General features: G+C 30.0%; 1 protein-coding gene across 1 annotated transcript in view; it reads right to left on the bottom strand.

Moving 5' to 3' along the window:
- The window catches only part of LOC148311847 (uncharacterized), a 30,937-nt gene extending 20,212 nt beyond the window's left edge, over positions 1-10,725 (bottom strand). Inside the window, exons 1-2 of the mRNA XM_088278306.1 lie at positions 10,632-10,725; positions 8,653-9,248 (exon numbers count right to left, since the gene is read on the bottom strand). Coding sequence (XP_088134432.1) covers positions 8,653-9,248; positions 10,632-10,685 — 650 coding nt within the window. The 5' untranslated portion in view covers positions 10,686-10,725. The remainder of the gene's footprint in view (positions 1-8,652; positions 9,249-10,631) is intronic.
- Between the last annotated feature and the right edge of the window lie 8,192 nt (positions 10,726-18,917).

Below are 18,917 nucleotides of genomic sequence, written 5' to 3'. Positions count from 1 at the left end.
AACTACAGACGCTGTGGATTGGAGCCACAGTCTAGCTTGTAAAATTGTCAACGAAAACTTCAGGATGGCAACGTATAGGCGGTCTGAAAATGTCGATTCTTCGAAATGCTGCTCGCCGCTAAAGAGTTACTTGAAAACCTGAAACTATTTTTTATACAAAATCTATCCAGTGAAGAATCTGCAGATTATAAGACAATACATATAAAGCACTGCAGAGATCACATTCGAACTGCTCAAATATGTTTTATTAAGTATAATATTTAGAACATTTTGAATGTGTCCAAATACTTGTTCACAAATCTGGATTATCTCCAATTATCTCCCGTAAATGCCCAGACTTCCATATTCTTCTTCATCTTTGATGAGATGTCATAAATAATAATAGTAATATTTCTCTTACTTTTGTGACAGCTAGTTATACGTTCTCCAAAACAAAACACCTTATTGTGTGATTATTTAAGGAAAACGTTTATTTTAACGAGGCGTCAAATACTTCAAAAGCTTCATACCTATATTTGAGATGAAATTAGATTCTTGAAACTAGAAGCACTAAATGCTGTCATTGACATTGGAAAGAAATTACATATCAAACAGAAATTAATCATCATTTATTCTAATTCTTAATTTTCAGCTATTTAGCATTGTAAATCTATTGTCAACTCTGGTCAAACTGTGTAGAAGAATAAAAATGTCGAAGAACTTGTTTTGAATGTGTTTTTGACATCTCAATATAGATGAAGAAAAATATGGATATCTGAGTCAGGGCTTAAGTCAAAGCCTGGTTAATTTGTCAATCATGGGTAGAATGGTGAATGTTACATATGTATTAAGTGGTCGCTTCATCGGCTTATGACAGGTCGTAAGCCCTGTAAGTAGGGGAGAGTGCCCATGAGTGGGACAGAGGATGAATGGGACAATCGTCCTCCAGCCCAAACTATTGTAACAAAAAAAAATAAAAAAATACCCAACATTAACGTTACGATATTAGACAGATTAATCCTCAAACCACAGTTCTCGACTGACAGTGAAGCGAGTAAGACGTGTTACAATTTTTTTGGGTCAAAAAGTAAATTATATACTGTAATTTGATTATGTTTGCACATATAAGTTATGATAAGTGCTCCAATTGATATATAGAATTATTTAAGTCGGTTCTCTCCGTATATTATAAAGTAAGTTTCATCAAATTTACTTTAGTATAAATGTATCGATTTATCTATTTTTCTAAAAATCACGCATTTCCTTGAATGGGACGCGTCCAGGGATCATGAATGGGACGGTCTCACTCAAAGGGAAACTTGTCCCATTCGTGACGAATACATTTTATTTACATTAAAAATCGTTTGTATTCGTTTGTATTACACGTATTGTAAACATTATATTGTTTTTAGGTTATAATGCCAAGAACACGCATAACCAACGTTCAAATTGAAGCTGCTGTAGAAGAGGTTTCAAATAAAAAGCAAAATATTAGGTCGGTTGCAAAGACATATGCAATAGAAAAATCTTCTCTTTATAGACATGTTAAACAAGTAAAGGCTGATATTTCTAGTGATTAGATATTTATACATACACCTAGCATAGGAATAACAGAGCCTATCAGCGGAAGCTAAGCTGGCAGGGCACAACGGAGTCCTGGTTCTAACTCTAATGTATGGAAGTGAAACATGGAGTTGGCAAAGGAAGGATAAAAGTAGACTGAATGCAGTCAAAATGCGATCTCTTAGAAGAATGATAGATCAAAACGATCTATGATAGATGTTCGAATAGTGAAATAAGGAAGGAATGCAAAGCTGAGACAAGCATTATCGATGAAATTAAGAAAGGTGTGCTGAGATGGTTTAGACATGTAGAACGAATGAGTGAGGAAAGGACGGTAAAATAAATTTATGAGGCGAATGTAAAACATGGCACGATCAGGAATGCCAAATACTTAAAAGTAGTCAGGTTAGGAGTCGTAATAATCAGCGGATATGTATGAGGAGATGCATGAACGTGGAAGAGGCGAAGAATGTTTGCAAAGACAGAGTGGTGTGGCGTTCTATTCTTTCTGCTTACCACTGCGGGGAAGCGGCGTGATGGTTCGTTAGTTTTTTTAGTTAGTTTACTCTGAAGCAAGAAGAAATACTTTCCACGTATTTAAATTCAGCTGGAAGAATATGTTCTACAGTACAGAAAAAAATTAGAAGAGGGAAATCAAGTATAATCTCTGACACTCCAGAAAAGGACAAGTTTTTGAAAATACAATTATTGAAGAATGGAAAAGGAAAACCTATAGATAGTCCAAAAAATAAGCCCAACGCCAAAAGAGTTTAAAAAAACTCATTGAAGAGATTTCAATGAGTGATAACAGAGATATCAGTTCAGATAAATCAGTTGAAATAGAAGGTGTATCACTGACAAAAACAAAATGAAAGGAGGATAATAAGTGTCACATATGTGAAGGAGAAGTGTTATGCAATGGCTCAAACGTAAATTATGTGGCCCATGAAAATTGTAAAATATTAAGATATCTGAACTTTTTTTTGCCAAAAATGTTGAATAAAATTTCTTTTGCATGCGTCTACGTATTATATGAAAGTGCCTACCAATTATTTTTGTTTTAAAATAGATTTTTTCCATCGATCTTGCATTTTAATTGATGTCCCATTCATGGTATACTGGTGTCCCACTCATGGGAGGGTGTTTATGAATGGGACATTTTAGGACATTATTTGAAATCGATTTTTCAGGCAGTTAAGTTATTTTTTTTAGAAAACAAAGTATGGCATATTTGTAGCTAAAAGATTGAATAAAGAGAAACCACGTTTACTTTTTATGATTTATTTTACGGAGAAAAACTAGAGAGGCAAAATCAAAAACGTCCCATCCATGGGCACTCTCCCCTACCTGGAATTCCCTATTCTTCTTTGACATGTAAACAATGTAAAATAACTCCTCGAATGTCGAGAAACCCAGATTTGGACACTCTCAAAATGTTGTGCTCAAAATATGTGTTTAAAAGTCTTCAACTATGTATTCAAGTCCACAGTAACATAACCTCATACATATTCAAATTTTATTTAATAACGAATTAATGGTCGCTAGGCAACGAAAAATATTGATTGAAAATTTCATTATTTAATACCTTTAAAAATGCCGCAATGTTGATATTGATTTGTGTTATAAAATACAAGATTTTCGCTGAAATATAAAAGCTGGAATGAATGAATTTTCATCGTTACATACATGATTCAGTAGCTCGTAAACAAAGATATGAAATATAAATAAAACTCACGTGTGAAAATTAAACTGTTTGCAATGCCAGTGACCTCTTGTAAGTACAAGATTTGTATAATATTATATTATCATCTCGCGCACTTTATTATCACTTTACACTAGCATTAATTTGTAGCACATCCTGCCGGATAAATATTCGTCACTTCGCGCGAAGGATGCCGTGTCAGTAAATTACTAGTCCTGTATAGATCCCGTCGTCTCCGCTGTTCTCGACATGTCTGGGATGTGTATAACTACATCTGAACACTGAAGTTTCAGTGTCATCAGCATATTTGTATATTGTGCGGCACATGATATTGTACGAACGTAAATGTTATCACTATTCTTATTGGAGTGACAATACTATCGCGTCTTGGCTCTTGCACTAACGTGTCACAGCGTATGCATTTATATTGAAGGAATGATTTATTTGCTCCATAAATTTTACACAATTAAGCAAGGTATTTCTAAGACACCTTTCGTGGCATAGATATTATTATATATTGATTTATATTGTGTTCATTTTCCTTCATATTTCATTATTTATCTCTTATTAATAGTGCACTTTGCATCTGCATTATACAGGTGGCATTGGCATTATAAAATTAATTACTCTATCAGAAGATGCTATATTTTTTTTACAAATGGCGTCGTACGTCAATAATATTTGACATTTCGACTCTTCACATTAAAAATGTACAATTTCTAAAAATATTCGAAATAGAATTAATATGAGGAAACGTTTTGTATCACCAGTATGCTTCTCTTAAATATTGACAAAAGAGCGTAGTTAACAAACGCTTGCTTTGTTGCAAAGTTTTAGTCCATATTTAGTATAATTATTTCATAATTGTACTTAAAACTAACTAACTAACTAATTAACCATCACGCTGCTTCACCGCAGGGGTAGGCAGAGAGAATAGAGCGCCACACCACACTGTCCTTGCAAACATTATTCGCCTCTTCCACGTTAATGCATCTCCTCATACATACCCGCCGATTGTTACGACTCCTAACCTGACCACTTTCAAGTACTTATTGTACTTAAGGAAATAAATATTTTATTACATATTATTGTTTGACTGCAAAAAATATTATTTTTTCCATTAATTTAATCTTATTCAATAAATTAATTATTCATGTTCAAATTAAATCGTAAAAATTAAGCAACATTTAATCTAGAAAAGAATTAAAACTCCATACGATTATTTTTGTGACCTACGTTTCGGCTACTATATAACAAAATTAAGAAATAATTTCATATTACTTTAGAACAGGAATAATGTAACCAGCAAAAAAATGCTGAAAATATCATCATTATTAAAAAATATTACACGTTAAACCTTTAAAACGCTCCTTGTATAAGTAAGTTTTGAGATTATACACAGTTTTAATGCGAGTATACATATATATATATATATATATATATATATATATATATATATATATATATATATATATAAATATAAATATATATATTTGTATATATATATATATATATATATATATATATATATATATATATATATATATATATATATATATATATATATATATATATATATATATATATATATATATATATATATATATATAATATATATATATATATATATATATATATATATATATATATATATATATATATATATATATATAAATATATATATATATATATATATATATATATATATATATATATATATATATATATATATTTATTCAATATCACCCTGGCCTGATACCTGAAGCGGAAGGCTGATCACCTTTCATTCATGTGTTAACGATAAAAATAACACTAAGTTTATATGATGCAGTGCCCTAGGCACCATTGGGTGCAGATGAGGGTTTGAATGAAAGCAATGAATGAATATATTACATATTGAGTTAAATGGATTTGTTTTATCTTTATCCTTTCAATTTACGAATCTGTTTAAGTACGTTTTTTTTCTTAAATGTTTTGATACGTTCGTTTAGACTTTTATAATTAAACAAAAATATCTTAATCATTTTACAGCATTGTAATTTTAAGACGCTGTTTTTGTAAAAATGTGTTATTTGTTTATTTATATTTTTTTAATTACCTAAGTCCAAGTGACTTTGAAATCTAGCTACGGCTTATGCAACATCGCTTATAATGACCCTACTCAGGCTTCAACTTTTTAAGTTTCATAGCCTATGCGTAGACACGAGTAGTCGTGAGTGGATTTACTCTTTATGTTTAAAGTTACTGTAATTTCATGTAACTCATGAGTGAAAATTCTAGGCAAAAACACTTGCTTGTTTATTTCTACTTGCATTACCTAACTTATAGGCTGAAAGAAACTGATAATAAGTTAAATGTAGCAATCATTATTTTATGTGAAGGAAACGCTTGAATTTCATCTCATTCTCATATTATACCAGTATGTGATTTAAAAAAATTAAGAACATGTTATGTTTAAATATATATATATATATATATATATATATATATATATATATATATATATCTTTATATATATATATATATATATATATATATATATATATATATATATATATATATATATATATATATATATATATATATATATATTATATATATATATATATATATATATATATATATATATATATATGTATATATATATATATATATATATATATATATTATACATTTCGACTCTTCACATTAAAAATGTACAATTTCTAAAAATATTCGAAATAGAATTAATATGAGGAAACGTTTTGTATCACCAGTATGCTTCTCTTAAATATTGACAAAAGAGCGTAGTTAACAAACGCTTGCTTTGTTGCAAAGTTTTAGTCCATATTTAGTATAATAATTTCATAATTGTACTTAAAACTAACTAACTAACTAATTAACCATCACGCTGCTTCACCGCAGGGGTAGGCAGAGAGAATAGAGCGCCACACCACACTGTCCTTGCAAACATTATTCGCCTCTTCCACGTTAATGCATCTCCTCATACATACCCGCCGATTGTTACGACTCCTAACCTGACCACTTTCAAGTACTTATTGTACTTAAGGAAATAAATATTTTATTACATATTATTGTTTGACTGCAAAAAATATTATTTTTTCCATTAATTTAATCTTATTCAATAAATTAATTATTCATGTTCAAATTAAATCGTAAAAATTAAGCAACATTTAATCTAGAAAAGAATTAAAACTCCATACGATTATTTTTGTGACCTACGTTTCGGCTACTATATAACAAAATTAAGAAATAATTTCATATTACTTTAGAACAGGAATAATGTAACCAGCAAAAAAATGCTGAAAATATCATCATTATTAAAAAATATTACACGTTAAACCTTTAAAACGCTCCTTGTATAAGTAAGTTTTGAGATTATACACAGTTTTAATGCGAGTATACATATATATATATATATATATATATATATATACATATATATATATATATATATATATATATATATATATATATATATATATATATATATATATATAAATATAAATATATATATTTGTATATATATATATATATATATATATATATATATATATATATATATATATATATATATATATATATATATATATATATATATATATATATATATATATATATATATATATATATATATATATATATATATATATATATATATATATATATATAGATATATATATATATATATATATATATATATATATATATATATATATATATATATATATATATATATATAAATATATATATATATATATATATATATATATATATATATATATATATATATATATATATTTATTCAATATCACCCTGGCCTGATACCTGAAGCGGAAGGCTGATCACCTTTCATTCATGTGTTAACGATAAAAATAACACTAAGTTTATATGATGCAGTGCCCTAGGCACCATTGGGTGCAGATGAGGGTTTGAATGAAAGCAATGAATGAATATATTACATATTGAGTTAAATGGATTTGTTTTATCTTTATCCTTTCAATTTACGAATCTGTTTAAGTACGTTTTTTTTCTTAAATGTTTTGATACGTTCGTTTAGACTTTTATAATTAAACAAAAATATCTTAATCATTTTACAGCATTGTAATTTTAAGACGCTGTTTTTGTAAAAATGTGTTATTTGTTTATTTATATTTTTTTAATTACCTAAGTCCAAGTGACTTTGAAATCTAGCTACGGCTTATGCAACATCGCTTATAATGACCCTACTCAGGCTTCAACTTTTTAAGTTTCATAGCCTATGCGTAGACACGAGTAGTCGTGAGTGGATTTACTCTTTATATATATATATATATATATATATATATATATATATATATATATATATATATATATATATATATATACTTAATAAGGTCAGAGTTCTGAAGCATGCAAATATTCACATAAGCAGGAACTTTCTCGTTCAATTCCTATTTTAGAAAAATAAAGTAGTCATCATGAACTTATCACAATATTACACATTTAAAAAATGTGATATCGTTTGCATCGCTCATAATATTTTTTTAAAAATATTTACTGTTTTTCGATATCCATTCGTTCTCAATATTACATATCTTTTTTTTTAAAAGAGATGTTTTTGTGTTTTAATTATTTAAAAAAAAAAAAACTTGAATTTCACACTATTTATGTGAGCTTAAGCGGCTCAATTTTTATTATTTTTTTTAAGAGAAATATTTGTGTTTTTATTATTTACACAAATATTTCAATTTCATGCTATTTCTGTTAGCCTAAGCGGCTCATTATTAGAAATATGCATTAAATAGTGGTAGAGTGGGCTCGAACCGAGAAACTCTGACTCAAGAGTCCGCGACACTAATCACGGGACCACAACCCGACACAATATCAAGTTCCTAGTTTTTTTTATATTTGATACTAAATTCATAGTTTTTGCATATATTCAAGTTATTTCAGTTGATCATAGTTGGGGTAATTTGCAAACATACAATTCAAAAAGCAATCGGCTGCGCGAGAAGCCAGGCGTGCCTCCGCGCACAATTTTTATTCGCATATATATTGGAATTTTATTGTTTTTATTACGAGGAAGTATTGTAAAATATTTCTTTTATAAATTATTTATTTTTTACTCCCTGCGTTTCAATAACTCTTTTCATTTATTCAAAAGAAAAACTTAGTTTTTCAATACAAAAAAGATGTATAAAAAAAAAACATTACGTTAAATGTTACCTTGATGTAAAGAAATAAGATGTGGGCGTCAAATATTCTGCCTCGTATGACTTTTTCAAAATAAAACAACGTTTTATATAAATACCTTAATTTATTTACACTTAAAACTACGGTCTTCCAAAATGGACATTGAATGGTTATTCAAAACAATAGAATATCCATTGAATGATAATCATTTTGGTGATGTGGGTTTAGATTCTTAGTGGTGGTAGGCGGGGTATCCGTGGGCGACGGGGGCAGCAGCGTAGGCCAAGGGGGCGGCAGCGTATTTGGCAACGGGAGCGGCGTAAGCCAGGGGGGCGGCGTACTTAGCGACGGGAGCGGCGTAGGCCACGGGAGCGGCGACGGCCTTGACAGCGTGTCCCAGAGGTTCGCGGTTCACAACGGCGTTGAATCCGTTATGGGGATCAGCGGTGTATTCAACGGTCCTCTTGTAACCGTCAGCATCGATCAGGGAGTAAGATCCATGGACAACATCTCCGTCTCTGGACTCGTGCTGGCTCTTGGAGTCTCCGGTCAGACCGTCCTGGACATCATAAGCGAAGTTGTACTGGGGATGGGGGTCGTACTCGTCAACGGCGGCGTATTTGGCTACTGGAGCGGCGTAGGCCAGGGGGGCGGCGTACTTGGCGACGGGGGCGGCGTAGGCCACCGGGGCGGCTACCTTGGCGTACGCTGGGGCAGCGTAGGCGGGGGCGGCGTAGGCGGGGGCGGCGTATGCCAGGGGGGAGGAGTAGGCGGGCTGGGCGATGATGCCAGCGCGGGCCACAGCCACTACGGCGGCGAATACTAAGACCTGAAAATATCAAATATAATATTTTTATATGATATATAGATATAGGTAAAAAAATATTAGTTTATAATTTTGTACTAATATATTCATATTGTGTTTTCATAACATTATTCATGTTCGATGCATATGTAATTATAAACAATATTTACAATACTTTTATTCGTTCATTTTTCCCTTATCAATCAATGAGAGACAAATTAATACTACCAACTGTTTACAATTTAGGAAGTAATGAAACACCTAACAATTGTAGATTTTTCTCATTTCATGTTAAATTTTAATAGTCCATGATTTTCTGTCTGATAAAGCGTTTAATTTTTGCGATAATTTTTTTTTAATTTCAATATTAATTTCACGATTCAACAAAATAAAACATTTCTTTATTCGTTTATAAAGTATATTTAAAAGAGTTTTATAAGTAAAAATAAATGATTAATTGAAACAACCAATATATTTGCATCCATTTTTTCAGTGCTTCTGAAAACGTTAATTTCAAATTGAAAAAAGTTAATTAAAAAAATAAACATGAAATAAGTAAAGATATCAATTTTTTACTACCAATATACAATAAATTACACAAAATATGAAAGCATTTAACAATAATTGGAATGAGTAAAACTAAATTGCAAAAATAATAATGCTGTATATTTCTCTATTGTATGTATATTATTCTGTAAGTCTTATATATATCTTTTTCAATCATTTTCCAAACATAATTTTGAATATTTAAACGCTTTCAAACTAAAATTATAAGAATACCATTCAGATATCCGTTTTTTATTATTTATTATTATCAAAAGAGAGTGTTTATTATTATTACTTACTTACTATATTAGATACAGAGTATTGAAGTTTTTTTTATTTACGTATTGCTGTGGATTAGTCTGGATAAATGGAAAAGAAAAAGAAGAGCATATAAAACATACACGTATTCGAATGCAACGTTGCGTCAAGTTTTAGAGAATTTAAATCAAGTATATTTTATTATTATTATATACTAGCTGTACCCGGCCACACATTGCTGTGGATCAGTCTGGATAAATGGAAAAGAGCGCGTAAAAACGTGCATGTATTCGAATCCAACGTTGTGTCAAAATTTTAAAGCAATCGGTAAATAACTAAAAGAAATTTAAGATTTTTAATAATAAAAAACAAGCATTAGCATTTTTACTTGTATAGATATTCGAATTTTATTTCACCAAACGGGTTTAAAAATTTACAACAATCTTTATTGTAAAAAAATTCTAGCACGATTTTCTAAAATCAGTTTTTAAATTTAAAAAAATTAAAATTAGTAATTATAGCACAGTACAGGATTAAAAATTTTAAAAAAATGGAACGCGCTAGTTTTGGCGGTAAAATACGTTTGACGGTGCAAATTCGTACCTTGAATGCCATTGTGTTCTGGTGGAAGTCGATGAACTTGTGTCTTGGATGCATGTGGAGGCCGCTTTTATAGGACTCCGCTGGGCGGGGGACCTTTCACTAGCGGCGGAAGGGCGATCTCGAGGAGGATTGGTGCGATAGCTCCGACACTTGGTAAATATCGACACGTATTATAATAAAAAAAACTTGATAAAAAATTATTTGCAAAAAGTAAAAAATTTAAAAAAGCATTTTTAATTTTTTTTTAACCCTTTTAGTCACGAAGAGCGCGATCGCGCTTCAAAATATTTCTATTGACATAAGACAATAAAATGTATTATCTAATAATTCTTTAGTGATCATGACAATAACTAATATGGTCGTAAGCCTTGTAAATGCCCAAATTTCCATATTTTTTTCATATATGTTAAAATGTCAAAAATACTTTTTTATCTGTTTTTTTTTTAACTTAGCCGCAGAATTTGCAATATACAATAGTAAAAATACAAAAAGCATTAAAAACAAGAATTATTTAACTGATTTAAGCCTGAAGAGCGCGATCGCGCTTCTAATTTTTTCTAAAGATTTATATGGCACAAAAATGGTTAATCGATACCTTGGTGACCATGACAATAACTTGGCCTTTTACTATATTTTTTTCTGAAAATAAGATGTAGCATTTGAGAAATCCTGAAAATACGAAACAAAATTCAAAATAATAATTATTTAACCGTTTTGGTCCCGTAGAGCGCAATTGCGCAATCGCGCAATTTTGGTATTTTGGAACTTATTTTAAAAACTATTTTCGTTCGACATAATCTAATATCGAATATCCACAGATATCCTTGTTCCTATACCCTCCGTATCTTGTTAGAAAATTAGTTGTAAGTAGATGGTTATATCAGGTAATACTAGAAATGAAATGGTTACGTTATACGGCATTATTCAATTCAATTTTATTCAATTTATTTATTTATTTATACTTAATATACAAATTAAAAACTTAAATTTAAATCGTATACATTAACAAAAATAGAAAATAAGCAAGAATACTATTGCTAAAGGTGTAGAAGAATCCCGCTTCGGAAAACTCCTTCAGACACATGGAACAGATCAATATCCAATGAGATATTGTTCAACATAGCGGTAGCTCTTCCTACAGGCATAACCATCGGCAGGTTAGTCCTGTGTATAGGAATGTGAAACAATCTATGTCGACGCTGTCTTAGGTAACTATCGGTAACATACAGACCAATGTTCCGGATAATTTCAGGATTATCGATCATTATACCTCAGAATAAAGTAATCAAACAGCCAACAACGATCAAAATAAGACTGCAGTTATTCATTGATGTACTTTATGCATTGTCGTATAATATAGTTCAGAAAAGAGAGAGATTATTTATTTGAGTTCTAAAAATAAACATAAAATGAGTATTATTAAAATATATATATTAATACAAAAATAACTTGTTTACGTAAAGTAAAATATATTATATTACAATAATTACGTTTAATATTAATTCGTTTTCTATTTATGAGGAAACAAACTGATAGATCAGGGTTAAAGGAATAATTAATTTGATATGTATATAATATATTACATAATTTAACTTCCATTAACCTTTTCCGTTTGGGAGATCATTTCAAACTATAATGAAGGAGCTATATTTCATTAGAGGTCAGTATCCTTAGCATTGAGATAGACAAAAAATAGTTAAAATCAGATTAAAATCAGAAAACATATATGTATACCTAATGCATTATATATTCTTGAACCGTGAGCATAGTAGGAATGTGGAAAATCGAATAATCCATAATATTGAGATTAAAAACAAATAAAGAAGACTTGAAGGACTTTTGATCTACTCCTATAAATTAAAAAAAAAACGTTGGGATAAAAATAATTAGACAGTTATCCACTGTAAATATATTACAGTTACAGGTATATGTTTTCTCTGCAATATTTGTTTGACATTACTGTGAACTTGTGTCTGAAGCGAAGAACTGATCACCTTGCCTAAAACAGATTAAAGATCAAGTTAACACTACATCGATTCGATGCTATTTAAGTTGTCATGTTGAGTGGAACTTTTGATTAAGTATTTAAGTAGTTTTAAATGGAATTTTCTTTTTTTATGCATAAATAATCCTTATTACGTACGTTACATACATATGTTTACATGATCTACTTGTGTTATATAACATTTAACAGAATGACACATGTTGCATTGTTTAATATGCAGATTCAATTAAAATGTCACCTGGCCAGCCATGTATTAAATTAACATGCGTAAATGCATTCTGGTCTACTTTTCTTGCATAAAAAAATAAATCGTGAATATTCTACCAATACTTGTAGACTTTTAAGTGATTCCATATTGTTTATATTAATCAGTAAATGAATTTATTCACAATGTATTGTAATTAATATCACCAAGTGTATAAAATATTACAAAAAATATACAATTTACAATTTTTTGGTGGTACAAATTTCCACTTAAAACCCAAAGCTTCAAACTTCACCGAGTTCTAAGTTTGGGTCAACTCAACTTCCAATAAGAACATGGGTCGAGTTGAGTATGGGATATCATCAGAAAGAATTAAAGAAAAATTATTAATCTCTCATAAAATAATAAAATAATATGTTTATGTATGCCTATTTCCTTTTTTCTTTATTTATTTTATTTAAACTTTATGTACAGAAAATAAATAAGTACATTAGCGAGCTTATTGCTAAAAAGCAATATCTTCCAACCAACCAACAACAAACTAGTGATATTGATCAAAACGTTTGATATCAAAACGTTTGATATAGCTGTTTGCAATCAGAGAGTAGATAGTACTTTAACATTGAAAAAAACATATATTACAAAATGTAATTTAATAAAACACAAATAACAAAAGATGATAATATGAAGGGCAAAGGAAAAAGAGAGTTTAGGGAAGGAGGTAGAGGGAAAAACTAAGGGAGGAGGTTTGATGGACAGTTATCCTTTGCTCAGGGATACACGATCCTTGCAATACAACAAAAGCAGAATGCAAAAGAAGTAATATATTGTAAATACATATAATGTCAGGCGCCGTGGCGTAGTTGGGTAGACGCTCAACTGCGAAACTGGCGTCGCGAGTTCGATTCCCGCCAAGTGCAAAATAAATTCAAGAAAGATTTCTTTTCAATTGGTCTGGGTAGTTGTGATGTATTTTCGCAGATAAACCTTTAATAGAAAACTTGCCTTTTAAAAAAATTACGAAAAATTAAATATACAAAATTGTTAAAAGATTAAAGCGGTTTTTTTTGCCTAATGTACTAAATTATAAAATATCAATAAAAAGATCACGATTCTGATTCAAACTAATAAGTAGATATAAATGAAATAATAACAATTGAAAATTTTTGTTATGAGTTTCACAATACCTAACAATAGTATAGATTTTATATTAAGATGTGTGCTGATGTGCTTTTTTTATATTTCCAAGTGCAACCAGAATTAGTTATCAGTTTTATTTTGGCCATTCTGTCCATAAAAAAATCAGTGGCGTCATTCATACTTTGTATCTTGAAGTCATGAATTACATAGGTTCACAATAATTTAAAATTATTTATAAAGCTCCATTTCAATAAAATACTACCTCAAGGGCGCATACTGATAGATATAAATAATATCATAAATAAAGTCATATATAATAAATAAAGTTATCATATTTAATTTTTTTTTTTAAAATGGTAATATTTTTTGCTTAGACGATATTTTTATTATTTTCGATTTATATGTTTAAGAACTGCAATATGCGTATTTTCTTTCTGCAATATATAGATCTGATTCAGTATAACTTGAAAATAGAGGTGATGGATTGTAAAATTATGAGTTTTGTATTTTTATGGAACTATTAAGTTTAAAGTAAAGATTTTTTTGTTTGATATTCCATTCTGAGAGAGAATCAATCCCGAGGCCTCATGTATGCCAACTCAATGTGTATTGTGAACTAAATATATTTAGGGGTTACAAAAATTTTAGTAGCGTGGTGGTCAATCGTGGATAAAATTGGTGAATATTATCACTTTACCTTCCATAATGGTGAATATTATCACTTCAGCCTATGACAGGTCATATACGTAAGCCCTGTAAATGCCCAGAATTCCATATTCTTCTTCATCTATGTTGAGATGCCAAAAATGTTGAAAAATACCACATCTTACAAGTCCACTTATTTTTGGAGACATGAACGCCTAGGAGCTTTTTTTTCAAGCAGCGATCTTTCTTAAGGACGTCTATGGCCATTAGCGACCGCCAACTAAATGTTTCCTTTTCACGGCTGTCTAGAGAAAACAATGTATATTTTTTTGTTATTTAGTGCACGCCCCTGCCTGTGGTTAGATACCTTACCTTGACCCGCTTCTGTACGGTCCATACTATCATTACAGCATCTAATGAAAGTAATCAATCATAAAGTTAACTAATACAGAGGTGTAGCTATGCTATATCATGTATCAAGAACATTTTTTCCAATACGTTAATTTAAAATAATTCAATATTTTTTGTACAAATATAATAAACGTCACATCAAGGCATCAACTTTGTGGTTTGGGATTTTAATGAAAGATTGTAAAAAAATATAAATATTTGGGTAAAATTACTACCTAATTTAAGCACTACTCACACCTGTTGTTCTGTAGCCTCATTCTGTGGACCACATCTCATGGTTTACTTAAGTATAATAATAAATAATAATAATTTTAGATAATTTGTATAGCGATTTTCGTAAAATACTACCTCAAGGGCTGTTCACTGTGATTGAATTGGGGAAAAGGAGATTGTGCAAATAATTTAGCAAACTAATGATTATTAGTTTTTTTTACTTTCACTGTTTCTAACTACTGGTGGAAAAGCATTCTACGCCACCGGTCCGCAACGGCAAAGTCATTCACGTCAAATTTAGTGCGCTGGTTGCGAGCAGGTAAGATCACTTTGCCCATAGCAGTTGTAGCCGATCGAAGCGTGAGACGTATAGCAATCCATTCGTCTGGAATGGACAGCTCTTTTAGATACTCTGTATGCTTGAAAGCATTTTGTTATCTCGAAGTGTCATACCCAAACACAATATGATTCACATGCCAAAAAGCGAACCAAATAGCTTTATATTCCTAACATATATCACACAGCTTTACCTACTAAATAAGGATCAGTTTATCCTACTTAATTTTATTACAATATTTTTACTGTTGCCAGATCAAAGTAACTTATTTATATTTCAATAATACTAGCAGTCAAAAATAAGCATAAATTAAATTTGATAACATGATTAATTTGTAAAGCATCTTTCTACGTTTTTATGTCTCGAAAATCACAAATGTATTTACAGACACTCGACATTGGCTGGCTTAGTCTGGCATCTCAGTTAGAACTGACAAAGGAACTGCCATCTGTTGAAAATATTGGGAAGTAATTCACGATATAAAAACTCAGGTGGAAAATCGAATGTTAAAGAAAAATCAAATAAAAATATCGTTCAAAGGCAAAATGTGTAAATATCATGTTGCCAATAAATAAATACACGTAGATTCTGATTGATTTATCATTTAAATCTACAATTTAAATAAATTATAATTACTAATACAACACGGTAATTTAACTTCAAATCTACATTTTGAGCGTGTCAAAATACTTGTTCACAAATCTGGATTTCCTTCATACATTAGTTATTTTTACATTTTTGACATCTCAACATATGCTAATGGCCTGTCATGGGCTACCTTTTATTATTCCAAATCTCCTACTGTAACTGCGCATCCATTATTTTTATTGAAAACTATATTGAACTCGTGAATTAAATGGATGTGGATATCATAAGAAGCATATGGTATTTACTAAGTAAAACTTGTATAGATTTTACTACAAAGTGACTGCAAAACCAATTGATGAAATTATAAGCGTTTGCCCAAAAATATTTTCTTTGTCGAGTTTATAAAAACTTAAGGTTTGTTACCCCTGTAAAGGTTATGATATTGGTCTGATAACAATCTGATTTTTTATTATTATTATTGGTTCTCAGGCGCCTTGCGCAAATCTGTAGCCGAATCACAAACTTGACGACCCCGCCCAGACAGATATTTTTTTATTGTTTTAATTGCCATCATCTTTGTTTTCAACATTCGAAATATCATGATCATGATATGTAACCTTAGGGCCAAAACACTTAACTAACATTAACACTGGAAATGTTTTCTTTAACAATGCCTTTGTCTTATGTTATCATTCCATATATATGAAGGAGGTCGACTTTAAAAAATATATATATACAAATATTTGAAGATGAAGCTACCGTGCCCGGCTTCGATTCTCAGGGGGATGAAAATAAATATTAGTTATTTTACACTCTAATATTTATTCAATATTACCCTGGACTGGTCTCTGAGGCGCAGGAGTATTCAACTTGCTTTCATGGAAGTAACGATCAAGATAACACTGCGTTTATATGATGCAGTGCTATATGAACCATTGGGTGGACAAGTGTGGATATTGTTGGATAAGGGTTTTAAGAAGAACATATATATACAGTAGCGAGAAGTGAAATATTTCCAGACTGAAAAATACCAGTTTTTATTAAAAATATTTTTATACTTTTTCGGTCCAAATTATTAAGCAACACTGTTTAAAGATGATATACCAAAAAAATGCCTAGTTTTGACCATTTTTTTTCTTCATTATATTATCGTTCATTTGTATATTTTATTTTATTTGTAGATGTAAAAATGCTCACAAACAAAAAAAAACACATTTATTTCAAATAAAATTTATAGGTACACAACACCAGGAATTATCAAAAACCACTTTGTTGTTCCTCCTTTTTTATTATTACTGCTTCAATTCGTTTTGGCATGGAATTCACCAAATTTTGTATGTTGTCTCGGGAAAAATTTCAATCCACACTTTTTCGATGATATTTTTAGGTTTTCCTTTGACGAAGCCTTTAGTTTATTTATTTCGATTGTCATTTTATGCCGTAAGTTCTCGTTGAGTCGTATATATGTTAAGTATGCGTTGAGTCATCTTGGAAAATGCACTCAGAAATATAGGAATAGTGCATCTCAATTGACAGGAATAAATACTTTTTTTAAATTTTTAATTCTTCATTTATGGAGTTGGGCAAATAGCATTCATGAAAGGATCTGTGAAGAAGAATATAAAGAAGAATATGAAAGTAAGACCATTTACAGGGGTTACGACCGTCACAGGCTGGTTTAACCAACCTATGACGGCCGTAAGCCCTGTAAATGCCCAGAATTCCATATTCCTAATTTATGTGTAGGTAGATGTTGAAAAAGTATAAAATAACTCCTAAGCAGAGATAATCCAGATTTGTGAACAAGTATTTGGACACACTCAAAATTATGTGAATAGAGATATTTGAAATCTAAAACCAGGAATCAGTTTGTATTTTCAAATGCCAGTTAATGTATTTTTTTCATATAAGTTATCACGTCCTTTACAAAGACGGATAACAGGTACACAGTTTGCATTTTTATCTAAGCAACGCAACTTTCTGACCTTTCCAATAAACGAATATTGTATCGCTCACATGTTTTATTTGGTATTTAAAAACACTAATGGATGATATCAAAGATTTATTCAATTATTGAAACATTGAAATGCTAGCACCAAATCAGTTTTATGGATAAAATATTAAATTAACTTTTTCGGTAAGTCGTGACCGTATTAACTTAATGATGTGGTATTTTAGATAAAATGATCATTTTACGAACATTTCAGAATCATGCATAATTACTTAGAAATATCAGAAATTAAAAAGGTAATTAATAATAATTTACAACTAATAAATACACAAGTAAATGATTTTGCTAAAAGTCCGTTATTAAATATGTTTCCAATCACTCCACACAAAAAGAGCTACTTGAGATCAAACCAAGCTTCATTCCCTAACCGTCGGAATATTTAGAATTTTGTTAGCACCAAATCAGTTTTATGGATAAAATATTTAATTAACTTTTTCGGTAAGTCGTGACCGTATTAACTTAATGATGTGGTATTTTACATAAAATGATCATTTAACGAATATTTCCGAATCATGCATAAATTTGGCTTTTTTAATTGCAGAATGTTGAAAGTGTTTCGATGATATTTTACGGATATATTTCTGACATAAATGTTTAAAAATAAGTTCGTATATTTTCTTGGAACTATCTTATAATTATCTATTTACAAAATGTCAGTAATAAATAAACTGGTAAGCTCGCTAAGCGACATAACGCTCTGTTACAAAGTTGCAAACTATCCGAAGCATAAG

Source organism: Brachycentrus maculatus, unplaced genomic scaffold (assembly GCF_059751285.1).
Source record: "Brachycentrus maculatus isolate JH-2025_06_01 unplaced genomic scaffold, ASM5975128v1 h1tg000055l, whole genome shotgun sequence".
In the NCBI taxonomy this organism is placed as follows: Eukaryota; Metazoa; Arthropoda; class Insecta; order Trichoptera; family Brachycentridae; genus Brachycentrus; species Brachycentrus maculatus.
This window is presented reverse-complemented; position numbering and strand designations above follow the sequence as displayed.